Source organism: Panthera onca, chromosome E2 (assembly GCF_046562875.1).
Source record: "Panthera onca isolate mPanOnc1 chromosome E2, mPanOnc1 haplotype 2, whole genome shotgun sequence".
Taxonomy (NCBI): domain Eukaryota; kingdom Metazoa; phylum Chordata; class Mammalia; order Carnivora; family Felidae; genus Panthera; species Panthera onca.
In genome coordinates this window covers 34812104-34840032 of record NC_138353.1, presented here as the reverse complement: position 1 = coordinate 34840032, position 27929 = coordinate 34812104, and the positions used below count along the sequence as shown (strand labels likewise).

At 42.8% G+C, this 27929-nt stretch overlaps 1 protein-coding gene across 2 annotated transcripts; it reads right to left on the bottom strand.

Annotated features, from left to right (window-relative positions):
• Positions 1–67: 67 nt before the first annotated feature.
• Positions 68–27906, bottom strand: CFAP263 (cilia and flagella associated protein 263). 2 transcript variants are annotated; one of them, XM_078438834.2, is made up of 9 exons: positions 27699–27903; positions 26019–26145; positions 24883–25044; positions 21035–21190; positions 20171–20251; positions 17552–17707; positions 12700–12807; positions 1160–1315; positions 68–214 (listed from the first exon to the last, which is right to left on the bottom strand). In XM_078438834.2, the coding sequence occupies exons 1-9, from the start codon at positions 27797–27799 to the stop codon at positions 128–130; spliced, it is 1134 nt and encodes a 377-aa protein (XP_078294960.2). In that variant the 5' UTR covers positions 27800–27903; the 3' UTR covers positions 68–127. The 2 variants fall into 2 exon arrangements, with proteins under 2 accessions (XP_078294960.2, XP_078294959.2); XM_078438833.2 differs by having other exon boundaries at positions 165–433; positions 27699–27906.
• Positions 27907–27929: the final 23 nt, after the last annotated feature.

The following is a 27929-nucleotide window of genomic DNA, read 5'->3' as shown; positions in this document are numbered from 1 at the left end:
CCTGCCAGCGTGGCTGGAGAGTCGGGGACACCAAGCAGCACAGGGAACAGTGAGAGGACCCCTTGACTGGAAAGGAGCTGATTACTTTAATGGATCACTCTGGTCTGCAGCTGTGGCCTCCCTCTGGCTACTTCCCAGGGGGACAAATTGCCTGCAAATGCTCATTGGTGGTTTTCATTTTATTCCAAGCCTTGCGGTAGCCTTTTAAGGTCATCTGCAAAGAGGAAAAAGAGGGTGAGGGGAGAAGGTCACTTGGGAAAAAGCAATTGTGATTTTTCAGAACACAACCCGCATCCAGCCCTGTGGTAAGGTAGGTGACTCTGTGGAAGAGTCAGCCAGTCTGGAAGAATCTTCTAAAGAGCTGGTTTCTGTTTAGTGAAGTGAGAAGCTGCAGGTTCCTGCCGTGCTTCTCTGCTACTTCTCGGCTCCAAATCTGAAAGGCCCAAGTTTGGATCCTAATTCACCCTCTGCCACCAAGTGACCACAGGAAAGGCAGGACAAAGTACTGTGGGAACCGGAGCCTGGGTCTGGATGTGAAAACGCCAGGCTTCCCAAGTGACCTGACCGGGTTTTTAAGCTACTCTACTGATGTCTCAAGTGTTCTCAGTCTGCAAGTGGGCCTGTGGCAGACCTGGGGCTTTCTTTTTCCGCACTTTGTTTTGCATTTTGTTTCCCATTTCTCCCTGGCGCTTACCAGGAGCAAGGGTGCTCTGAGCACACCTATCTCAGGAAAAGGCTGCGGGGTTCTCAAAACAAACACCCAGGGCAACTATGTAAATGCGTGGAATCGGGTTCTGAGTGATATTAAAAATCCATTATCTCATTTTTAAAAAAAAACTGGCTTCTCCATGTATAAAGTAGCAATCACTACATCACCAATGGTGAGGGAAGGGATTCAGAAGCTTCCAGAATTCATTAAGAAAACAAGCAACTAAAAACAATATTACTACAGAGTCTCTTTCTGTCCCTAACACTGAAAAGGGAACTTACCAAAAGGAAAGGGCATCCTTCATTTCCCTTAGAGACTTAAGTGACTGCTGAGATCTCTCACAGACATTACCTGTCCAAACACCTGTACTCTTAGCTTGAAAAATGAAACCCTCCACAAAAACGTGAAGGACATGAAAGGCTGCGTGTCTTGGGGTTCTCGGAGACTTACCTCTGCAATCTCCACTTTCCTTTCCCACATCTTGATGGTCTTCTCCAGGTCCCCAGTTAGGATTTTCTCCCGCACGTACACCATCACCTGCGGCACTTGGAACTCAGCCAGCTGTCTGCGGAGTCTCTTGTTCACGGCCTCAGCCTTGGCCCGGTCCTGGGTTGGGAAGGACCAATTAAACCAGGGATCCCTGGCAGTTCTGGCTTACTGACCCTGGCATCTCTCCCCAGTTTCAATGTAGTTCTCAAAATAATGTTGAAATTTTCAAAGGAGTGGGGAAAATTGCGAGATTCTGATTCTGGTTATTCTTATTATTTTTTACAACTGGTGATGTTTTTCATCTAGTTCAGAAACACTAAGTGCAGTCTAAAACAGTGTTTTTTCCCTGCCTTTCTTCCTTCCATTAAGGAATATGTTTTCATTTTTAGGTTTGGTGGGGTTTTGGGGGGAAAACTATGTATTTAAGTACACTTTGATTTAATCAGTCTCAACTCTCCTTTCTGTAAAATATACATAACATAAAGTTACCCATTTTAACCATTTTTAAGTGTGCAGTTCTGTGGCATTCAGTATATTCACACTGTTGTATGAACTTCACCACCATCTGTCTCCAGAACTTTCTTCATCTTGCAAAATTAAACCTCTGTACTCATGAAATGATGACTACCCATGACTACTTCCCCCAAGCCCCGGCAACTGCCAGTCTACTTTCTGTCTCTATGAATTTGATTACTCAGGTACCTATATAAGGGCAATCACACAACATTTGTCCTTTTGTGACTGGCTTCTTTCACTTAGTACAATATCTTCAGTGTTAATCCATGTTGTAGTAGATGCAGAATTTCCCACCCATTTAAGGCTGAATTATGTTCCATTGTATGTATACACTACATTTTGCTTCTCCATTCATCTGTCCATGAACTTTTGGGTGGCTTCCATCCGTGGGCTATCATGGACAATGCTGCTATGAACATGGGTGGCCAAGCATCTGTTCAAGTTCATGCTTCCAATTATACTGGTTATATACCCAGAAGAAGAACTGCTGGATCAATAGTTACTCAATTTTTTGAGGAATCTCTGTCTTTTTAAATTTTATTTTTATTTTTTTTAATGTTTGTTTATTTTTGAGAGAGAGACAGAGTGTGAACGGGAGAGGGGCAGAGAGAGAGGGAGACACAGAATCCGAAGCAGGCTCCAGGTTCTGAGCTGTCAGCACAGAGCCCAACACGGGGCTCGAATTCACGAACTGTAAGACCATGACCATGAGAAGTCGGACACCTAACCAACCGAGTCACCCAGGTACCCCTTAAATTTTATTTTTGAAATTATCATACAGTAAAATTAACTAGTGTTTTTTTTTTTAATGTTTATTTTTGAGACAGAGAGGGACAGAGCATGAATGGGGGAGGGTCAGAGAGAGAGGGAGACACAGAATCTGAAGCAGGCTCCAGGCTCTGAGCTGTCAGCACAGAGCCCGACGTGGGGCTCGAACTCACAGACCATGAGATCGTGACCTGAGCCGAAGTCGGAAGCTCAACTGACTGAGCCACCCAGGTGCCCCTGGTGTTTTTCTTTTAATTGAGTGGATTCTTTGAATCAGCAATGTTCTTTTATTGTTTTAACAACTGTTTTGAATAGGTAAAACAATTCAAATGGTATAAAAATACAGAGTGACCATCTCCCGTCCTACCCTCTCCCTGGCCACACAGTTCCTTTCCCAGAAGTATGCACTATTTTTAGGTTTTGTGCATTCTTCTAGAGATCTACATTCATATAAACATATATATCTCCCTTTTTTGCACAAAGAATAGCCAGTGCTATTCACTTTTACTCCTCCAACTTTATTTCACTTAGTAAATATTGAAGACCTTTCTGTATCAGCGCAGAAAAAACTGACTCATTCTTTTTAACAGCTGCATCATTTTCCATTGTATAGAAGCCCTCTCAAACAAGTCACTTAGTTCCTCAATCTCTTGCTGTTACCATAAACAATCCTGTGATTACTAATCTTCCCGGTATGGTCATACTCTAAATACACAAGTACATAAGTAGGATGAACTACTGAAAGTGAAATTGTCTGTTCCGAGGTGGCAATTTTGCCCCCAGGAGACATTTGGCAATGTCTGGATGTATTCCTGATTGTCACAACTCAGGAAGTGCTACTGGCACCTAGTAGGTAGAGGCCAGATATGCTACTAAACACCTTCCAGGGCATAGGACAGCCTCCAGAAGGAATTATCTGATCTAAAATATCAGTGGTGTCCAGGTGGAGAAGCCCTGCTATGAACATATGTGTATGTTTGGTAAAGAGTGCTAAATTGCCTTCTAGAACAATCAAGCCAATTTTGCCTCTGCAGCAGTGTTTGAGACTGCCTGTGTTTTCTCCGTTCTCTCAACACAGTCTTACCGAATTTTTTATCTTTGTTAATCTAGGAGAGGGGAAATGGTATCTCATTATGGCTTTATTTTGCATTCCTTATGAGTGAGGTAGAACATCTTTCATATAAGATTTTTTGCTTTTCTGTAAACTGTTTAAATCTTTTGTCCATTTTTTAAAATGTTTTTGTTAGAGTGTTCTTAATTTGTAAAAGATATTTAAGTTTTAAGAAAATTAACTCCCTGTGATATAAGTCAACACGTTTTTCTAGATATTTATTTTTTGGCTTTGCATATGATGGTTTTTGTTACACTGGAAAAACTTCATTTTTATGTAACTGACTTTATTGATTTTATGTTTCTGGGTCTTATACCTCAAAAATCCTCCCAATTCCAAGAGTATAATAAAAAACGTTCCCACTGTTAAGTTTAGGACTTTTAATGTTTTTATCATTTATACTTAAATCTCTGATACATCTGGATTAATTTCACAACTTTCGTTTTTTCCTAAATGGCTACCTCACCATCCCAAATCATTTATTGAGTAATCTGGTTGTGCCTCACTGTGAAGATATCTTTATCATAAACTAGATGCATCATATAAAAACTTTATCAGATACTTGATAATATATATGACATATATGTGATCTGTAATGGGGCTCATCATAGACATATTTTTTCTTTGAACTTCTAGTTTATTCATGAGCTTGTTTTTAATACTGTAATTTCATATCATGTTTCAGTATATGGTAGGGCTAGTCCACTCATTTACTTAAGAATTTGGGGGATATTCTTATTTAATCTTCCAAAATTTTGGAGCCAATATATTTAAGTCCTTTAAAAAAAAATCTCCTTGGGACTATAGATGCTGGAGAGGATGTGGAGAAACGGGAACCCTCTTGCACTGTTGGTGGGAATGCAAATTGGTGCAGCCGCTCTGGAAAGCAGTGTGGAGGTTCCTCAGAAAATTAAAAATAGACCTACCCTATGACCCAGCAATAGCACTGCTAGGAATTTATCCAAGGGATACAGGAGTACTGATGCATAGGGGCACTTGTACCCCAATGTTTATAGCAGCACTCTCAACAATAGCCGAATGATGGAAAGAGCCTAAATGTCCATCAACTGATGAATGGATAAAGAAACTGTGGTTTATATACACAATGGAATACTACGTGGCAATGAGAAAAAATGAAATATGGCCTTTTGTAGCAACGTGGATGGAACTGGAGAGTGTGATGCTAAGTGAAATAAGCCATACAGAGAAAGACAGATACCATTTGGTTTCACTCTTATGTGGATCCTGAGAAACTTAACAGAAACCCATGGGGGAGGGGAAGGAAAAAAAAAAAAAAGAGGTTAGAGTGGGAGAGAGCCAAAGCATAAGAGACTGTTAAAAACTGAGAACAAACTGAGGGTTGATGGGGGGTGGGAGGGAGGGCAGGGTGGGTGATGGGTATTGAGGAGGGCACCTTTTGGGATGAGCACTGGGTGTTGTATGGAAACCAATTTGACAGTAAATTTCATATATTAAATAAATAAATAAATAAATAAATAAATAAATAAATAAAGTAAAAATTGTTTCAACAAGAAAAAAAAAAAATCTCTTTGGGGCACCTGAGTGGCTGAGTCAGTTAAGCATCCAACTTAGGCTCAGGTCATGATCTCATGGTTTGTGAGTTCGAGCCCCACATCAGGCTCTGTGCTGACACAGGCTCTGTGTCTCCTCCTCCTCTCTCTGCCCCTCCCATGCTCATGCTCTGTCTCTCTCTGTCTCTCAATAATAAATAAATGTTAAAAAATTTTAAAAATAATAAAAATTAAAATTAAAAAATCTCCTTGTTATTTTAATTGAATACCATGATGTCACAGATCAATTCAAACAGAGCTAACATTTTTATAATGTTGAATCTTCCTAGCCTAGCATTGTCTTTTAATTCCTTGCTTCACAAAGTACATCACCTGGGAAGTGGGTAAAAATGAAGACCCTTAGGCCTACCCAATCAGAATCTGCATTTTAACAAGATCCCCAGGTGGTTGGTTTGCACCTTCCAGTTTGAGAAGCACTGTTTTCATTCACTCTGAAGCAAATCAATAAAAGCATTTTTTAATTAACTTGTCAGAATGCCATAAAACTTGTCAAGAGCATTCAGTGAATATGTGCTATGTCTAGCATATATCTGTGGGGACATCTAAACAGGTACCTAGACATTCTTGTGAGGACAATGATTAAAGAATACCTAAGATAACGTGTAATGAAGGAGCAAGAACCAAGGCATTAAAAACAAGTTCTACTGCCTCAAGGAAGGTGCTGAGAAGACCGGGAACTGCAGTCCCTACCTAGCACTTCACTTGTAGAGCAGGGGTGTCACCACAAGACAGGCAGGCCACTGTTCCCACCCCTAGGTCTTAGCAGCAATACAGAAGTTTTGCTCATGGGGAGAGACTGTAAAATAGAGAGCTCCAGAGTGCTGCCTGGAGGGACTGACTGAATTTGGAACAAAGTGTGGGGAGTTCATGCCTAAGTACTTTCTGGAAAACAATGGAGATCTTTGGGGTGAGCAATTAGGAGGCAGCTGGAAGTTCTATGATAATAGTACCAACAAACAATAGACCAGCTGGATGTTTAACAGAACCAGGTAAGGAGACCATTAAGAAACTTCATGGGATTGGAGCAAACCTCAAAGACTGCCAAAGAGGTCCCTGCAAAGGGGACTGACTTTGACTTGATCAGAATGTGCAGCAATTAATGTCCCAGAGGGTTGGTGAAAGCAACAGAGCAATCAGCTAGTAATTAATGGAGGCTAACAGCTGGGTATGATACCAATAGAAGCAGACCAGCCAGATGCTTAGCTGGAAGATGAAGGAAAGAGTCAAAGAGAACTCGGCTGAAACACCAGTCATTCCTGGTTGTCAGGGACACTTATCCACAATCAAGGCTTCCTCCTTTAAGGAGCAACACCAGAGGCTATCAATAGCAAGAGAAATAGACCATAACATCTATTTCTAATAGTCAAGCCAAATCACTAAATGAGCAAAAGGTGGGTGGAATTAGTATCCAGCATTGCTATAATATTATCTAAAATGTCCAGTTTTCATCAAAAACTACAAGATGGGGATGCCTGGGTGGCTCAGTCGGTTAAGTGTCAGACTCTTGATTTCAGCTCAGGTCATGCATGATCTCACAGTCTGTGGGATCGAGCCCTGCATATGGCTCTGTGCTCAAAGAGTGGAGCTTAATTAGGATTCTCTCTCACCCTCACTCTGTCCCTCCCCACCATTTCTCTAAAAATAAATACCTAAGCTTTTTTTAAAAAAATTACAAGATAGGCAAAGAAACAGGGAAGTGCGACTCACAAAGGGAAAAAAGCAGGCAACATAAACCACCTTTGAGGGAGTCCAGATGGTGGACTTAGCAGACAAAGTCTTCAAAACAGTTATTATCAATATGTTCAAAGAACCAAGGCAACCATTTTTCTTAATTTAGAGAGAGAGTGTGCAAGTGGGGAAGAGGAGTGGAAGGAGAGAGAGAATCTTAAGCAGAGCTCTATCCCATGACCCTGGGATCTTGAGCTGAAATCAAGAGTCAGACCTCAACTGACAGAGCCATCCAGGCACCCCAAGGCAATCGTTTTTAAAGAATTAAGGGAACATATGATGCTAATGTTTCATCAAATAGAGAATATTTATAGAGAGGTAGAAATTATTTTTTCAAAAAACAAATGAAAAATTTGGAATATTTTCAACATAGTAACTGAAATGAAAAATTCACTGGAGGAGATCACAGATTTAAGCCAGCAGAACAAACAATTAGAGATTAGAGATCATGAAATAGGAAAAGCACAGAGGAGGGGCACATGGGTGGCTCAGTCGGTTAAGTAAAATCTGACTCTTGATTTTGGCTCGGGTTATGATCTCACAGTTAATGGGTTCGAGACCCCATCAGGCTCCATGCTGACAGTGTGGAGCCTGCTTGGGATTCTGTCTCCCTCTCTATCTTCCCCTTCCCTGCTCTCTATCTCTCTCTCTTAAAATAAATAAATAAACATTTAAAATATTGAAACAAAAGAAAAAGGAAAAAGAAGAAAAATTAAATCACAGAGAAATGTGAGACACCATTAAATGTACCAGCATACATGTAATGGAAATTTTAGAAGGAGGGGAGGAAGAGAAAGGAAAAAATATTCAAGGAAACAATGGTTTTCCATCATTTCCATTTTCCAATAATGGAAAACTTCCAAAATTTGATGAAAAGTATTTTTATGAAAAATATTAAGCTACATATCGAAGAAGCTCAACAAACTCTGAGTAACAAATTGGAAAGAAATCCATACCCAGACACATCATACCCAAAATGTTGAATGACAAGGCAAAGAGAAAATAGTGAAAGCAGCAAGGAAACACAAGTAATCACATACAAAGGAAACCAAATAACGGCAATAGCTGACTTCTCATCAGAAATACTGGAAGCCAGAAGGCAGCAGGATAACATATTCTAAGGGCTGAATGAAAAAAAAACTGTCAAACAAGAATCTCCTATCCTGCAAAACTATCTCTAAAAATGAAAGCAAGCAATGAGCACACTCAGATCTTGGTTTCTAATGCTATTCTCAAGTAAGAGGAACCTGGACTCCTTGGAGAAATGGCTAATTATAGCCATTCTGCTGAAGCAGAAAATATATGAGATGAGTCTCAAGCATTTTCTAGTGCCAGAAAAGAAAAAGTGCTAAGACACCCACCTACCCACACACACACACACACACACGCGCACACATGCACACACAGGGATATGTCAAAGGTACATAGGCCAACTGAAAGAGCTCCCAATGGCCAAGGTGAAACAATGTGAGTAATAAAACAAATAATATTAGATTATAACCCAACATATAAAATTAATATCCATGGTCCCTTTGACAGCACATATGCTAAAATTAACATCCATGAATTGATACTGATATACATAAATGATTAAAAAAATAAATGGAGGAGAATAGACTAATCTCCCAGACAGATGATCCAAATAGTTTATAACTCCCCACTTCTTCAGTGTGGGCTACACATTGTAACATCTTTCCAAAGAATATGGTCTGAATATTAGAGGAAAGAGTAACTGTATAGTGGACAATCCCACAGAATATAACAGCAGCCAGATGATCAAAGTTGACATCAGTAGTGATAAGTCATGTTGACAGTATGCTCCTTTGATAGGATGTGATGAAAATGGCACTTCACCTCTCTGATCTTCCTCCCAAAAACCATTTAACCTCAGTCTAATCATAGGAAAGACAGCAGACAAATCCTAACAGAGGAACAGTCAACAAAATACTTGACCACTTCACAAACTTTCAAGGTCATCAACAATAAGCAAAGCCTGAGAAACTGTCAAAGCCAAGAAAAACCTAAGGAGACGTGACACTGAATGTAATGTGTTATCCTGGATGGGATCCTGGAACAGAAAAGGACATCAGATAAAAAGGATATATGAATAATATTAATTATAAGTATTAATCATAAGGCATTGATAATGGTTTATCATTTTTAATAAATATTCTACTGTAAGATGTTAATAATAGGGGAAAATGGGTATGAGATACTTGGGAACTCTGCACTCTTCACAGTTTTCTAAAAACAGTCCTAAAGTAAATTTTATTTTCTTAAGATGAAAAATAGACATTCCCAGATAAACACACACCAAAGAGAATTTGTTGCTAGCAGACCCCCCCTTACAAGATATACTAGAGGAAGTTCTTCGGGCTGAAAACAAATGACACCAGAAAGTAACTTAAATCCATGTGAAGAAAACACATAGCACAAGTAATGGTAATTGTGTAAGTAATTATAAACGACAGTATAATGACATATTCTCCTCTCTTAATGGATTTAAAAAGCAATTCATAAAGCAGTATGTATATAGTTCTATTGTGGGCTGGTAACATAAAAATGTACCATATTTGATAAAGACAGCACAAAGGCAGGGTGAACAAAGCTATATTTGAGTAAGGAAATAGCACAAGATGGTAACTTGAATCCACAGGAAGAGATGGAGAGAAGCACACTATGGTAAACAGGAAGGCTAATACAACAAACTCCAGGAACATACTTCATCTCCTTTCTTCTGGCAGCTTTTAGACCCCTTCCTCACATTTACAAGATTAACTCAAAATGTATTATAAACCTAAATGTAAGACCTATAAAACTCACAACAGAAGACATAGGCCTGAAGCTTCATGATAGTAAGTAATGGTTTTATTTTATTTTATTTTATTTTATTTTATTTTATTTTATTTTATTTTTCAGAGAGAAAAAGCGTGCATGCACATGGGGAGAGGCAGAAGGAGAGGGAATCTTAAGAGGTCCAGCAGGGCTCGATCTCACGATCCTGAGATCATGACCTGAGCCAAAATCAAGAGTCAGACACTTAATCGACTAAGCCACCCAGGCAACCCAAGTAATGGTTTCTTAGATATGACACTGAGCTCAAATGCAAAAGAAAAAAATAGATAAATTAGAGCTCACCAAAATTAAAAACTGTAAACAGTACCATCAAGAGAGTAAAAAGGAAACCTACAGAACAGGAGAAAATATTTGCAAGTCATATATCTGACAAGTTATTTGAATCCAGAATACATAAAGAATTCCTATAATTCAATTATAAAAAGACAGATAACTCAATTAAAAACTTATTCAGGGGCTAAGGGCTTGAATAGATATTTCTCAAAAAAGACACATGGCCAATAAGCAAAAGAAGGGAAACTCCATGTTAATAGTCATTAGGGAAATTCAAATCAAAACCACAATGAGGTATCACTTCACATCCACTTAGGACAGCTATTAGAAAACAAACAAAAAACCCTGGAAAGTAACAAGTATTGGTGAAGATGTACAGAAATTAGAACCCTCATGTGTTGGTGAAATGTTGGTAAAATGGTACAACCCCTTTCTTTTTTTTTTTTTTTTTAACGTTTATTTTTGAGACAGAGCAAGACAGAGCATGAACGGGGGGAGGGTCAGAGAGAGAGGGAGACACAGAATCCAAAGCAGGCTCCAGGCTCTGAGCTGTCAGCACAGAGCCCGACGCAGGGCTCAAACCCACGGACGGTGAGATCATGACCTGAGCCGAAGTCAGACGCTTAACTGACTGAGCCACCCAGGAGCCCCAAGTGCAGCCCCTTTCAAAACAGTTTTGCAGTTTCTCTAAATGTAAAAATGTCACCATATTTAACTCACAATTCTACTTTTACCTCTATGTCCGAGAGAAGAGGAAACATACATTTACACAATACTTGTACGCAAAAGTTCATAGCAGCATTATTCGTGATAGCCAAAAACAACCCATGGGAAACAACCCTTTAACTGCTGAATGGATAAAACGTGGTCTACATCCATACAAGGAAATATTATTTAGCCATGAAAAGAAACAAAGTACTGACACATACTACAACATGAATCTTGAAAATATTGTTGAATAAGCCAGTCATGAAAGACCACATACTATATGATCTCTTTTCAGTGGAGTGTCCAAGGGCACCTGGGTGGCTCGGTCGGTTGAGCATCCGACTTTGGCTCAGGTCGTGATCTCGTGGTTCATGGGTTCAAGCCCAGAGTCAAGCCCTGTGCTGACAGCTCAGAGCCTGGAGCCTGCTTCGGATTCTGTGTCTCCCTCTCTCTCTGCCCCTCCCCTGCTCACACTCTCTCTGTCTCTTTCTCTCAAAAATATAAACAAATACATACATACATACATACATACATGCATACATACATACATACACACACAAATAGAGTGCCCAGAACAGGCAAATTCACAGAGACAGAAAGTAGACTAGTGTTCATCTAGGGCTGGAGGGCAGGAGTGAGGTGAAGTGGGGAATGGACAAGGATTTCTAATGGGTACAGAGTTTCTTTCTAGGGTGACAAAAATGTTCTCAAATATTATGCTGATGGTTACACCATTCTGCGAATATACTACAAACCATTAAAATGTGTGCTTTAAATGAGTGAATTATATAGTACATGAATTAAAACCCAATACAGCTGTTAAAAAAAAAAGGTAACAAGAAAACTAAAATATACTAAGCAGTGAAAGCCAGGCTTGTAAAAACTGATGCTATGTTTTACTTATAATCTAATAAATGTCCACCCAAACAAATAAATACCACAGAAATTCTGCATGGAGAGAGCACACAGACTACTCCTTGAACTTTGTTACCGGCCACTCTGTACCGAGATGGGTTTTTTTGCAGGTGTTGGTTCTCCATCAAGGAAACAACGTGGATGCCATGACAAAACTGAGTCGGCTGTAGTCATCCTGTGGCTTTTCAGCTATCATAGACAGGTTTGGGGACACACATACTGCTGGGGACACTTATCCCATTCAAGACAAGGTCACTAATAACCGTATAAGTTATGAGGCTGACAAAGCATTGCTATCCTGGTTCTAATGGATCACCACAAGGGTTGTGACATCTATTTCACAGATGTGGAAACTGAGGCCTGTCTAATTAAAAGGCATGTTCAAAGCTAGAAACTGGCAACACCAAAGCTGATGCTCTTTCCCCCATCTTTCCAAAAAAGTCCTCTGAGTCACATCCTGCGTGTATTTAACTTGCCAAAATTCAACTGTATGCGCTCAGCAAAATAGTGAGAGTGTTAACTCACAATGTAGATGTAAGGGGCTCACATCTTTTCACACTGTGACCATCATCCCAGCATCCTCTATACCGAGTAAAAACTACATGTTTAAAGAACTTTCTCTCCTTTACACAGAACACTATATTTTGGCATGTGTACTTTTTCTCATACCGATTTTTACACGCATTCTACACTTTTTGTGAGGTTGTATACAAAACACTTTGAATATGATACTTTATGGGTCACTTAAGGAATTCTCGAGTGTTATCTGGACTCTACATGATTTCTAGACTGATTCATGCTTTCTACATGATTTTTGACTCTAGACCCTAACCTAGCAATAAAATGCCAACACTACTGGGCTGTGAGTTCCTGGTGCCATTTCTTCTTTTCGATGGCCCTGAGCTCTTTTGACTTACGGTCTAGGCTTTTCTAGACAAAAACCAAGGTGGCTTGGGTCTTGGTGTGCACTGGCTCAAGCCCTTGTAGACAGAAGGAGACAAACACCAGAAACAGCACATTTTGCCCTCTCCTACCTCCTCTGCTTGCAGGGTTTCGCTTTCAATTTTCTCAAGTAACTCATTTCTCAGCAAGATCTCCTTGTCCAGATGGATGGACATTTCCGTTGATCGCTGTAGCTTGCTCTGAAATATAACAACACCGCAAGTCTTTAGCAAAGATGATCGCTCAGGACTACAGGACATGTATTAAGCAGGACAATACGAGACTGTCCAGGAACTTGGGCCTGCCCTTCTCACAGCCGCCCATATCTTTAGAATGCTGGCACCCAGATGGGAGGGGGAGGTGAAGACCTGCAGAGTGGCCAGACACACCAGGATCCAAACCCTGCCCCACCATTTACTAAAAGAAACCTTGGGCAAGTCCTGGAACCTCTCTAAACATGGTCGCCTCACAGGGCTGTGGGGAGAGGCTTAAGGGAGATAAACATGGCAGAGTGCTGAGCATGGTGCCTGACACATGGAGACACTCACACAAACAGCTGCCATTACTAGATGAAGAGAGAGAGATACTCCCCCCAAGGTAGGTGCCATTATCCCACTTTATAGGTGAAAGAACTGACTCCTAAGAGGGTGAAACAAATTTGCCCAAGGTCGTAGAGACAAGAGGTTAACCAGGGTCTGAACCCATGGGCTCCATGGGCTCCACCCATCTCCAATGCCTGTCCGAGCTGGGCCTGCTGGCATCATCAACTCCTGCACGAGCTGCCCTGCAGCTTCCCATCATCACCTGCGGCTACCTTTCACCAGCTCCCCCCAGGCCCCTGCTTCTCAGATTTGCCTCCGTTGCACCTTTGTCTCCCAGCAGGAGTCAGCCTGGAGTAGTTGGGACACACTCTGCTGGGCTGAAGAGTGGGCCAAGGGACAGAATCCAGTGACTCTGAGGGGATCGCTCAACAAGTTCTGAGACTCCGCTTACCCAGCACCAGGCACTGGCCAGCAGAACAACCTAGGCCATGCCGCCCAGAGGCCGGCTTGGGGGCTACATGGAGGTGTAAGAAACAAAGTAAAACTGCAACTGTGCTGAGCCCTAAGAAGGGGAGGACAGCGGTCGAGTTTCCCTGGGGGATAGGATGCTGGAAAGTGAGCTGAAGGGTTATATCAAGCGTGTCTAGGTAAGAGGGGAGGGAAGAACATGCCGAGCTAAGGAAAAGCCTGGGAGAGGAGGGTGCTGGGGCATTATGCCCAAAGTATCAAATCTTAGACCTGGCAATAAAGCCTAGAGCCATGTGCCTGGGGGACTCAGGGCACTGGGGGCCACCACCCTCCTTGTTCCTCTTCTTGCCAGACCTCCCTTCTCTAAGGCTCATTTCCTGCTCCACCTCCTGCATGTAGTTCTCTGCCTAGGAAAGTGCCATGGGTCAGAGACCAGACTGAGGGGGTGGGCTGTGGGGCAGTGGGGGGGCAGCGTAGGACTTCACTGCAAACCAGCAGGTCACAGGGGAGAGGAGAGCAGAGGGAAGGCACTAACCCCGCAGTGCAGAGAGACAGGGCAGGAAAGGAAGGACCGCAAGGGCACCTGTAAGGCAGTCCCTGGCTCCGGTGGGGCAGGGCCCTCAAGGTGTGAGGACAGCAATTTGTGATGCTGAGCGGGACACCGGTCACTTAAGGTGGCTACTTCTAAAAAGGTACATCTGCTCTCTCTTGCTGTGTAACAAATCATCACAAATTTTGTGGCATAAAACAACACCCTTTTATCACCTCAGTTTCTATAGGACAGAGTCCAGGCACAGTGTGGCTCGATTCTCTGCCCAGGTAGGGTCCCGTGGGGCTGAAATCAAGACGTTGGCCAGGGCTGGCTCTCATCTGGGGTCCTCTTTCAAGCTCACAGACCGTTTGCAGAATGCATCTCCTTGAAGTTGTAAGACTAAGGTCTCTGTTTTTATCCTGGCGGCCACAAGGTCCCTCTATATTTAAGCCAGCCATGGAGAACTTCTTGCTTAGAGAATTCCCTCCAGTGCTTCAAATCTCTGACTTCCTCTTACAGACAAAACTCTCTGCTTTCAAAGGGCTCATATGATTAGGTCAGGTCCACCCAATAATCTCCCTATCTTAAGGTCAACTATGCCATATTATATTATGTAATCATATAACAAAACAGAACCTAATAATAGAATCTATCACACCCACAGCCTTGGGGATTGTACAGGGTGCATACACCAGTGGGTGGGGAGTCTTGGGGGACATCTTGGAATTCTACTGACCACAAGGCACTAGTTTACATGGAGATCACTAGTTTATAGTCAATTAGGAATGACACATCACAGCTGTCATCATACGCTTATATTCTACTAGATTCTACCAGGGAGAGCTTGACGGCATAAAGTCAGAGAAAAAGGTGCCCCTTTGGCTGAGGCTCATGGACCAAACTCACAGAAGAGGCCGTGTCTGTTTCCTTCACATCTATACCCTCAGCACTTAGCCTGGTGCCCGGCATGCCACAGGTCCTTGGTATGTTTGGTAACAGTTATTCTGCATATGAGCTGCTGAAGTGAACACCTGGTAATAGCTATTTTCGTGTTTTCACAAGGTCTTACACTTGGGTGTTTGATATTTATATGAAAGTGGTCTCTCCTGCCACCACCATCCCCCCAACCCACCATCCTCTAAACACACACCTGAATTGCTAGCAGCTCCTTTGACAATGCTGGCTAAGCACTTGCTTTGGCCAGGCACTGTCCTCGGTGCTAGGAACATGGCGCAGACCAGCCAGAGCTCTATCCTGGTGGTGAGTCGCAAAAATCTGTCTCTGAGAGGTGAGGCACCATACCCATGGTCCCTAGTGGAATACCCCTTCAAACTCAGGTGAGGTAGGACTCCAAAACTCAACAGTTGTTCTGCCTCCATTTCCCCTAGGAGACCTAACAACTGAGACATGGAAAAAATGAGCCGGCTCCTCCCTCAACCTGTCACTGAGTCCACTGTAGGATTCCTGTAGCACCTCCTCCCAAGCTCCACCATCTGCTTACTATTATTTGAAACAGGCCTGCAGGAATGATGGCCTCTAGGGTTCTGACCAGAATAGTTCCCATCCCACTCACTGTGGCCTGTGGTGCTGCTGCATGGGTACGGCCAACAATCTGTCCTCTGCATTGACACTTGTCCTAAAGAGCTCAGGCCCTGGACCTGGAAGTTTCATTTTATAGACCAGTAGCTCCACTCCAAACCCCTAGCTTTTCTACACAAGACCAGACAGGCTCTGTGCTACTTAAGTTGATTCCACGGGATAAGATCAAGATCCAATGTGATGCAACCACGTACTACCCAGCTTTCTAGCCAGTGAGGGCCTGGGAGTCATGGGGATTGGCTTCATCTTGAAATAACAGTGATCAGATAAGCTAACTACTGATGAGATAAGATCAAAATGGATGATCTATTGCAGATGGATGACACATGAGTTTCAAAATGCCAGCACAATGCTGTCTACATGCTTTATGCCAGGGAGAAGCAGTTGGGTTAGGTGGGACACGTACCGGACTAGGAGTCCCAGCCCTGTCACAAACTTGTTGCTTGAACCTGGCAATCATTTTCTCTTTGGGCCTCAAGGTTTTCATTTGTAAAAGGAAAATGTTGGACAAACTTAACAGTCTGATCTAAACATCTCCAAATTTACATTTTAAAATGACACTGTGTGGGCCAAATGAAGACCACCTGTGAGTTACCTGAAGCCTGTAGCCACCAGGGTCACCAGGGCACTAGGCTAGGGGTCAGCCGCCTTGCTCTGTAAAAGCTGGATAGCAAATATTTATTTATTTTAATTTTTTTAATTTAAATTTTATTTTATTTTAGAGAGAGCGTGAGTGGGGGAGAGGGGCAGAAGGGGAGAGAGAGAATCTTAAGCAGGCTCCATGCTCAGTGAGAAACTTGACATGGGGCTTGATCCCACAACCCTGGGATCATGACCTGAGCCAAAATCAGGTCAAACACTCAACTGATGGAGGCACCCAGGTGCCCCAGATAGCAAATATTTAACCTTTGCAGGCCAAGAGGCAAAATTGAGGAGATTATGTAATTACTTATATTAACAAAAGAAAAAACAAATTTCTACAAATGTTTTATTGATGAAATTTAAAATATAATAAGTACATTTTGGAATAGAGGTCTACTAATGAGTAGAATGGAATTTCTGGAGGAGAAACTAATTTTACTTAATTGGGTTTCAAAGATGGTGTTGTCTATAACATCAGTTATAGATGTTCTTCTGTTAAAACCATTCTTTGCTCACAGGCCAGTGGGCAGGATACACTGGCCCAGTTAGCTGACTGCTGCATGAGACAATTGTTAGCAGGGTGACTGGACAGTCACCTGGACAGGGATGGCTGGACAGTGACTGGACAGGGATGGCTACATCCCTGCTTAATTATTAATAGTACCTCTTTCTCTCCCAAAAGCGTTCTGTGGGGATGAGGAATTATTTATTAGTTTTGTGATTTTTAGCTAAGAGAGTTTTCTTCTGGAGGGTTTTAAGTAGGGAAGTGCTTATTACAGGCTTAAGTTAAACAGGGCCCTAAAAGCGGTTAGTTCTCAAAACTCACTGTACATATAAATCATCTGGGGCATTAAAAACAAAAACCAAAACGCATGGCCCTCACCCTCACCCCTTAACTCAATTGGCCAGGATTGGACTAGGGTGTTTGTACATTTTTAAAAAAAAACAAAAGCTGTCTGAGTGGTTCCAATGCACAGCTAGGGTTGTGGGAATATTCGAGTTTTTTAGGAGAAACGGCTTGTCAAGAGAAATCAGGGAGCAACAGTAAATGGAGGACATCCAAGCCTTTTGTAAAACTGCAGTGGTGTCTGGGAACCTCACTGTGGCTGGCAAGGTGGGTGTGGGAGGCCTCAGGGACCTGTGCATCAGGGAGGACCTTACTTTGTATGCATTGAGTCTCTGCAGGGTGTTTCCAGATGCCAGTTTTAGCTGGATCAGTTCTTGATTCTTTGCTTCAATGGTCTCTAAAAACTGAGCATTCTCGATCTTCAGCTGCTGAAAATCAACGTCATGGAGGGCCTCGCCCACCTCTTCCTTCTACAGCTCAGAAAGAAGAAAAAAACGACATGAGGTTGTGAGTTCTAAATATGATTCACATCTTGTAATTATGGATGAAATTCTGAAAATTGGTCATCATTTAGTCATTCAACAAACACAGGCTGGGGATCTGCTTGGTGCCAGGACTGGAACAAGGCACTAGGGTAGAGATTTGAATAAATACAATACTCCCTGTCCTCAAGGAACACACATTCAACCAGGGTTCACAAACAGGTTACTGTGTGGTATAGTGGGAGGGGCAGTGGGCACACAGAAGGCCCTCAGCCAGGCCAGAGAAGAATGGAAGCCTGGGTCAGTAAGGGCTTCCCACAAGAGGTAGTACCTAAACAGTGCTATGAAGGAAAAGTAGGAAGGAGACCATATAAAAGTTGTTTTTAACCTGGAAAACCCAGGACCAGCAGCCCATAAATTCCCTTCCTGTGTTCATGTGACATTTTTGTACTGTGGTTGTAACAGGGAGGGTTCCCTCCCTGACCTGGCCCACCTTACCTGCCTCACCAGGTCTAGGCCATCTTATGTTTGTGGCAGGTGAGAGCCAAATGCGGGAACTGTTCCTCACCCCCACACTCTACTCATGCTCTACTACCTCCTAGAAGGCTTCTTCCCTTTCCCTCAAAACAACAAGAACAATTTCCTGAAGCCCCAGTAATGACCCATCCTTCAGCTCAAATACTCCCAAACCATCTTCCACACCAGGAAAATTCCCCCTGTGGCTCCTCGGTCCCTACTGCTGTTACCTCTGGATACCAGTTACACATGAAGCCTTTTCCTACCATCCCCACTCCCTGCTAATCTGTGAGCTCCCAAGGGCAGGACCACCTCAGGGTCAGTCCTGTGTGGCAGTGCCTTTTAGGCTAAAAGCCATCCATGCCCTCCCTCTCTCACACGTCAATCCGTTTTCCAGGATGCCTGGGCCTGCACAAAGCCTGGAGTACCAGAATCGTTTCTGGAGGCAGCTCCTCTCTATTTTCGGCACTGCAGCCAGGGCCAGATTTTTTCTTACACTCATCTCAAATATCCTTCAATGATACCGCCACTCCAGCCCTCACTCCCCACTGGGGACCTCCAGAACAGTGTGTTCTCTCCTTCCCACAGTTGCCTGCACACTTGGAGACAGCAGCTGGCCCTCCCGGTTCTTCTTGGGTCCTCCTCTGTTCCCCTTGCTCTCCGGCTCCCTCTCCTGGATGGGCTCTAGATGACCACTTCTTCCAAGTGTGCAGCTCTCCCCGAGACGCACTGCTCCAGGTCCGGGCTGCTCAGAACGAGAGGAGCAAGCCCACCGCTTTCTCCGTGGAGCCCTGTGGTTCTCTGGGTGCCCCCCAGGCCACAGCGTCACCTCCAGCTGGGCTGACTTTATCAGGGACTCAAGGGCTAAGCCATGTGGTGTCGGTGCAGTTATCTTAGGGGATCAAAATGGAGGATCTTAAATTTGTCTTCAGTCACTTTGTGCTGTTAAAGATGTCCCAGCTTGTTGTCTTTTGGGATCCCAAGTCAATCAGGCAAGAGTTCCAGACATGTTAATTCTCCTGTACAACTTCGTGTCATTGTCAGTGGTCACCTCTAATGCACATGCCATCAGTGCCCATATTCAAGTTAGTTAAAAATATATTGAGCTAGGAGAGGATGGAGCCATGGAATCACATTCTAGAGGCCCCATGCGGGTCTGCCTTACTGCCTTTAATCAGGAGCCTGTAGAGTCTGTCGCAAAGACACCCAAAGCACACTGTACCTGTGCCGCCCAGCCACGTTCCCCAAAAGGGTCAACAAGTATGTCATGAGGGTCTTTCAAGCTCAAGGCAACTATGTCTATGGATCTGCCAGCACAGTAACTGTATGAGTCCACTATTACCGCTGTAACAAATCACCACAAACATAGTGGCTTAAAACAAAAATCCATTATATTCTAGCTCAAGAGGACAGAAATCCAAAATGGTTGTTTGGGCTGAAATCAAGGTGCTGGCAGAGCCGCACTCCTTCTTGAGGCCCTTGAGGAAAATCTGTTTCCTTGCCTGCTCCAGCTTTTAGAGGCTGCCTGCACTCTTTTGTTCATGACCACTTCCTCTACCTTAAAAGTTCATCACTCTGATCTCTGCTTCCGTTAACACATCTCTCTCTCCTGTCTTCCTCTTACAAGGACCTTTGTGATTATACTGGACCTACTCAGATAACCCAAGATAATCTCCCTCTGAGTCAAGGGGAGATTATTTTAAGAAAATCTCAAGATCCTTGTCTTAATCACATCTGCAAAATCTTTTTGCCACGTGAGGTAACAGATTCACAGATTCCAGGGACTAGGACATGATCATCTTTGGGAACACATTACAGTGATACATCACAGCAACAAGGAAGGAAGGTGGGAAGGAAGGAAAGAAGGAAGGAAGAGAGAAGGAAGCGGGGGAGAGAGAGAGAGAGGAAGGGAGGAAGGAAGGAAGAGCCACATACCTGCCTCAATTGTGAAAGCATCTTTTTCCTCTGCACTTTGAGAGAAACATTTTTCAAACATAATTTATCCTTCATATTATCCTAAAAAATACAAATAAACTTTAATCCATGTCTCTTCTTCTGCCCTGTTGGTTTGAAAAGTTGGTAGGTTTGGGGCTGCAAACCAAACACCGAACCTAACATTCAGTCACTTATTTTTAGGTCTTCTTACCCCCACTGGCATGGCTGTAGCACTTCACTCATGACCAAGAAGCAGAGGTAACTGTGTCTGTGCCATGCAAATTTTCTATTGCTTTTAAATTCAAGATAATTTGGGTATATCGTTTGGGTACAGGGGCCATTCCTGACCAAAATGATTTTATGATTCTTTGGTCTCTTATTCTCTTGGTAGTTTATATAATTTTTATCACTTATAACACATTAAGGATAATAACCCTACATATGTCCAGGATCCTAAGCTTGACATGCTACAAGAGCTTTGAAAGTGAAGGAACATAATTTTATGTCTCCTTATAAATAATGGAACTTGAAGAGCTTGAGATTTATGCAGTCACCTGACTAGATAGGTTCTCACCACCTATCTCTACAAAACATATCAGATCTTGAAACAAATAGTAACAATAAAAAAGAAAAAAACAGTCTGAGATATTATTAATATTCATCCTGCCTGATTGATTTTAGCCTTGATAAACTTGCATTTTAAGACACACAGTGGTAGTGATGCAATAAATCTACATATGTGGACAGCATTTATGGTCTTATGGTGGAACAAATGGAGTGGGGTTGCTTCCCATGGATCATTCTAATGTCATCATCTGATGAATCTATTCTCCCTTGCTAAGCCCCAGCCTCCTGTCAACTCACCCTCCGGCGGTTCATGTCCTCAATGTACTTCATCACTTTCTGAGTGGCCAAAATACTCCCTTTCTTCTTGGATATAGTTTTTAGAACATCTTTTTCAAACTCATGCACTGCTCTGCAGACTTCAACCCATCTCATTTCAGCTTCCTCAATGATTGCCTGGAGGAGTCAGAACAAAGAAAGAACAGTTCCCAAAAATCCTCAAGGATATCTCCCTCTAAGGAAACCTAGGTTCCCAGACCTCTTTGCATCCTAACACGTTTCTTCTTAAACTTAGGAAGATATCTGTAAGATACAAATTTGACAATATCAATGTTATTATTAAAAAGCAGGCCTTTGGGGCACCTGGGTGCCTCAGTTGGTTAAGCACAGACGCCCCAGTGTCTCTCTCTCTTAAAAATAAACAAACATTAAAAAAAAAGCCATAAAAAAGGGGGTGTCCATAAAAAGGGAGTGGACAAACAAAAACAGTGCCTCTGGTATCTCTGTACATATATATTTCCATATCTGAAATATTATTTATTCATTAAAAATTATAACATTAATATAATGTGATAGGATAGGATATAAAAAACATCTGGAAGGATATACACCAAAACATTAGCCATAGTCACATCTGGAGAGATGGATTACTAGGGAGACAAATGCTCTTTTTTTTTTTTAATGTTTTTATTTATTTTTGAGACCGAGAGAGACAGAGCATGAGCAAGGGAGGGACAGAGAGAGAGAGGGAGACACAGAATCTGAAGCAGGCTCCAGGCTCTGAGCTGTCAGCACAGAGCTTGACATGGGGCTCGAACTCATGCAGTGTGAGATCATGACCTGAGCTGAGGTCGGCCGCTCAACAAAATGAGCCACCCAGGTGCCCCGGGAGACAAACACCCTTACCATACACTTCTGTAACAGTAATTTGAAAATTTGAAAAAAGACATTATAAATGAATATATGTATTGACATGGAAAGACAGTAAGTGCAAAATACAGTTTATAAAATAATATGACACTTTTTATAAAGAAATTCATATATGCCTAGAAAATAATCTAAACTCTAGGAGAAAAACACAAGAGTCAACACTAATTACCTCCAGGTGGTAACACTGTGGATGGTTACAAATGTTCTTTTAGCTTACCTACACATTCAAATTTTGCTACAATACAGACATTATCTTTAAATAAGAAAACACAAACACATAAAAACACATTATTTGAAAGAATAAAAGGGTATCTGTAGCTGCAGAGCAAATCATCTTAGTTCAGGTTTTGACCTTGGGCACCAAGAAGCAAAAGCATCTTCCTTCACTGGCCATCCCCTTCCCTCCCCGTCATCTTCACATGCCAGAACTCAATCCACCTTCAATGCCACTTTCAACATGTCACTCTCTTGCTCAGCCATCCTTACTGGGGTCATGCTTTCTAAGACATCAAAGATAAAGCCCCCTGCCTGGATTCCAAGGTCTCACCGCCCTACTCAGGCCCGATTTCCTCATACATCCCCCAAAGCAGCCTCTTCTGTAATCACACTAGTCCCCTCGATGTTTTGAACCTGCCATGTTAATTCCCACCTCCAAGTCCTAGCTCATGTCATTCACCTTACCTAGGGTACCCTTCTTTTCCTATTCCTGCTCTCTATTCCTCATCATTCTTCAAGGCCATGCCAAGCCCTGGGTATAGTCCCATCTCCTCGAAAAAGTCTTCTTTGGCCACTCAAGCCCACATTAGCATGTTAAAATTCAACAATGCATGTTTGGAAAGAGAGAGGAGAGTGGGGGGAGGGCAAGAGGAAGGGAGAGAGCGAGGAAAGGATAGGTCTATGTGGTACAGATGATTCCATCAATAAAGGCATGAGTCTACTGATCTGTCCCTCTGGAGGCAATGAATGTGAGTCTTTGTGTGCCCACATTTAGAAACAGAAAAATGTGGGGCACCTGGTTGGCTCAGTCAGTTAAGCATCTGACTTCCACTCAGGTCATGATCTCACAATTTGTGAGTTCGAGCCCTGCCTTGGGTGACCTCGAGCACTGCTTTGGGTGAGCATGAGCCCTGCTTCAGGTGAGCCCTGCTTCTCTCTCTCTCTCCTTGTGGGATTCTGTCTCCCTCTCTCTCTGCCCTTCACTTACTTGTACCCTCTCTCTCTAAAAAAAAAAAAAAAAAAAAAAAAGAAAAGAAAAAGGAAAAGAAAAGAAAAATTTGGGGCACCCGGGTGGCTCATCAGTTAAGTGTCTGACTCTTGATTTAGGTTCAACTCATGATCTCATGGTTGTAAGATCAAGCCCCGTATCAGGCTCTCTGTGCTGGGCATGGAGCCTGCTTGGGATTCTCTCTCTTCCTCTTCCTCTGCCCACATGCACACATGTATGCTTTCTCTCAAAAAAATAAAAATAGGGGCAGCTGGGTGGCTCAGTCGGTTAAGCATCTGACTCTTGATTTCATCTGACTCTTGAGTTCATGAGTTCAAGTCCTGCATAGGGCTCTGCACTGATGGTGTGGAGGCTGTTTGGGATTCTCTCTCTCCCTCTCTCTCTCTGACCCTTTCCCACTTGTGCCCTCTCTCTCCCTCTCTCTCTCTCAAAATAAATAAATAAGCTTTTTAAACTGTTTTAAAATAAATAAGTAAAAATAAATGTTTAAAAATTTCTAAGAATAGAAAAATAGAAAAATTTAGAAATCGGGGTGCCTGGGTGGCGCAGTCGGTTAAGCGTCCAACTTCAGCCAGGTCACGATCTCGCGGTCCGTGAGTTCGAGCCCCGCGTCAGGCTCTGGGCTGATGGCTCGGAGCCTGGAGCCTGTTTCCGATTCTGTGTCTCCCTCTCTCTCTGCCCCTCCCCCGTTCATGCTCTGTCTCTCTCTGTCCCAAAAATAAATAAAAAACGTTGAAAAAAAATTAAAAAAAAAAAAAAAAAAAGAAATAGAGCAGAAATATCTCTTCTTCATACAATATTGCTCTCTAATGCAAGCCAACAACTACATCCCATGGGCAACTGAACTAACAGTGATGTTTCTTCTCTGGAGGCAAACTGCCATTTTGGTCTCCAAGAAGACATGGACCATGGTCATGTATGCTACACACAGAAGGTGACTGAAAGGATTTTTCATCCAACCCATTGACTTAAACCTCAAAATCCTTATATTATTAAGGAATTACTATATATTTTAATGGTATTTATGGTTATTATGGTTATTTTTTAAAAGGATCCATATCTTAGAGATACATACTTAAATATCCGTAAGTAAATGAAGCAATAGGTATTATCACTTCACAATAGGCCCAATAGGCCACAATAGGCCACAATAGGCACAATAGGCCCAGTCGCCTGTCATGAGAGGGGAGTTGGTAGGGATATGGAGGAAACAAGGGTGACCATATGTTGATGACTGTTGCATGTGGCTGTTGAGTACATTATGCTAGTCTCTCTACATGTGTGCATTTTTAAAATTTTCCATTTTGGGGCGCCTGGGTGGCTCGGTCAGTTGACTGTCTGACTTCGGCTCAGGTCATGATCTCATAGTTCGTGAGTTCAAGCCCCACATCGGGCTCTGTGCAGACAGCTCAGAGCCTAGAGCCTGCTTCAGAATCTGTGTCCACCTCTCTCTCTGCCCCTCCCCCATTGGCACTCTGTCTCTCTCTCTCTCTCTCTCAAAAATAAATAAACATTAAAAAAATATTTTTTAAGTTTAAAATTTGTTGTCTCGTCAGGCAAGCGATAAATTCCTTGAAAGTAGGCCTTAAAATTGTGTTCTCCTACTTGTGTTTCTTTGAAAATAACAAAAGTTATATGAACATACTATGGGTACTACTCGATGAAGTGGAACTGGGGAGCCCAGGTAGGATGGGCTACAGAGGAAAAGGTATACCTCATGGTGCTGCAGATCTCGTTCAGCATTTGCTCTCATGTGCCTTATTTCATCCTTCATGTCATCCAGCTCCTTTAGTACAAGCTCGCATTTTTGGTCGTAACTGAGGCCTATCGCACGGTCCACACCTACGCGGGATTTGGATCTGTACCTGCCTCGTAACTGTAATACAGGAAAAACAGAGCCATTGTCAAGTAGGAACTGATGCTCAAGCTGGGCATCAAAATGACCACTCAAATTGGCTAGAAATTACTCCAAATGACAGCCAGGGAGAACAATCTCAATGTGAAAGGATTCGGGATATTAGGCCTGAGGTGATGTTTGTTTCCCAAGCCAACCCAAGGCCCTCTGCTAAATAATTCAAAGGCCTCTGTGTGATAATGAACTGAAATATGAATAAGGGAAAGTGTCTTGAGGGTGGAAAGACTGTGAACCTGCTATAGACTAGCATTCAAGTCAGTGTCAGGGGAAGCCCCAGAGTTCAGTGCTTCCTAAACTGAACACGGAGGAGAAATTACATCTGGGGGCGCAGTATTCAGCAAAAGAACCAAACAGACAAAAATATTTTTATTTCCTACACACTGAAGCCAAAGGTAACCGGCAGACGGCCCAGGGAACGTGTGGCCCCAAAGGTGAGATTGTTTGGCCCTTTCAAAAGATCTACATACAGTTTTAAATTTTCAAAGTTAATTACCCACGTTTGAAAAGCAGGAGATTCCACCAAAATAATCTAGATTCCCAGCCTCTCTCATAAAATCAGCTGCTCTGGCCAAACCAGGCCACCTGACTGGACCGTTTAGACAAGGGAGGAACTCTCTCGTGCCCACGCAGACGCACTTCCCTCCTATAGGTGGCTAGATGGGGCTCGTAAACATTTGAGCCCCCCAAGTTAAGAGAATTATTTCAAACAAAGTTACTCTGGGAGAGTCAGTCCACTATTAATTGAACCTGATTCTCTTCACACTCACTTGAAAGAGAAACCCTGGGAAGGAAGGACCAAAAGTAGAACAGGGAGAAAATCATACGCAACTTGGCCAAAGAGGGCACGCCAAAGGCAGATACACAGATACCACTTGCATCGAAAGGGACAAACAGAAGAAAATAATTCTCAGGTCTCCTGTGCAAATTCTGCGTACCTGTGCAAATTCTGCTCCTGTGATTTTAATTTCTGATAACCGTGGATGTCGCTGATCCCTGGGCTCCAGTTTATTATAGTATTTCTCAAACATCTCTGTCTCAGTTTTGAGAGCAGAGTTTCCATAACTGCAAGACAGAGGGTATGTGAGTAAGTTCTACTGATGAGAGTTTAAACCCTAAATCACTAGCATTTAACTTACTAGCTACACAGGACCTTTTGAGAGATACTTAACTTCTTGGTGCCTCAATTTCCCCATCTGTAAAATGGGAATAATAACAGCACTCATTATTTAAGGTTTCAATAAGGAATGCAAAACCTTTAGAACAGTGCCTGGTACCTGATAAGTGCTATTTAAGTATTTGGGTTTTGTTTTTTTTTTTTTAATCTGCTTAATGCGGGGTGCCTGGGTGGTTCAGTCGGTTAAGCATCTGACTCTTGATTTTGCCTCAGGTCAGGTCACACAGTTCATGCAATCGAGGCCCACATTGGGCTCTGTGCTGACAGTGCACAGGCTGCTTGAGATTCTCTCTCTTCCTCTCTCTCTCTCACTCTCAAAAAATAAATAAATAAATATGAAAAAATTTTAATCTGCCTAATGAGCCACAAAATTGAGAACAGGGATTATGGTGAAACTGTTGCTGAGATGAAGCTACAAATTCACCTTCAAGTATCTTCTAACCCATTTGTAAAGTTCCTTCTGAATTACTACAGGTGTGAAGTTACTATACATCCACAGTCTTCAGATGTTCCCTTTGGCTTATACTTCTCAGTTTTCTATTTTAATATTTATTTATTTTTGAGAGAGAGAGAGAGCACAAGCAGGGGGCAGAGACAGAGAGGGAGACACAGAATTGGAAGCAGGCTCCAGGCTCTGAGCTGTCAGCACGGAGCCCAATGTGGGGTTCAGACCCACAAACCATGAGATCATGACCCGAGCTGAAGCCAGATGCTTAACCAACTGAGCCACCCAGGCGCCCCTGTTTCTCAGCTTTTATTTCCAGCACTCAAGAGGTGGAAGTATCCACAAGAGGTTTATTATTATAAATGGTGGAAAACCTGTGAACAGGTGGTTCTTGAGCAATTAAGGATGACAAACCTAGTTTATCCTGTATACATCAAGCTTATGACCTTTTTAACTTCTTCATATATGCAACATACAGGTTTTATGTGTGTGTGTGCATCTACCTATCTATCTATACATATGTATGAACAGCTTTAGGTATTTTCATATATTACTGAGCGAATTCCTATGGGCTGAATTTTAAGATTAAAAGAAAAGGCTCATTGGAAAGCCCCAGAAATCAAAGTGCCTTTTTTCTTTCAGCATGTCACGTTCCCAGGTAGGCTGTGGAGTGGCACCTGAGTCTGAATCCCAGCATCACCACCGACTTGCTGCCTGATGTCAGCAAAGTGGCTAAACCCGTTTCCTTGCCCGCTTCCTAGGGTTACTGTGCCATTATAGAAGGCCATACGTGCCAAATAGTCTGCACGTAACAAGCATTCAAAAACAAGCATCCAAAAAGTGGTAGCTATTAGTAATATTCCCTCAGTTCTAACCTACACTATTTATAGACAAAGAAGTAACATCTGTTCAGCTGCTAGAACAGGATATGCTGTGAGACCAAGAAGTTGTACAATTGACCTCTGAACTCCCAGAAGCCAGCCGGGCCGGCCGTACCTGAGCTCTTCCACCAGCCCACACAGCTGGATAATAGGCAGCTCGTTCTCCTCTCCCCCCTGTAACTCGGTGGCAGGGGTCTCAGAGTCCTCATCACTCATCACTCTGCCCAAGTGGCCCTTGTCAATGCTCAGTGAGGCCAAGAGCGCCGTGTGCGAGCGGCAGAGTGACGCGCGGGCTGCGACCTCCAGAGTGCGTTGCCGGAGCGACCGGACGCGTGCGTGCGGGGCG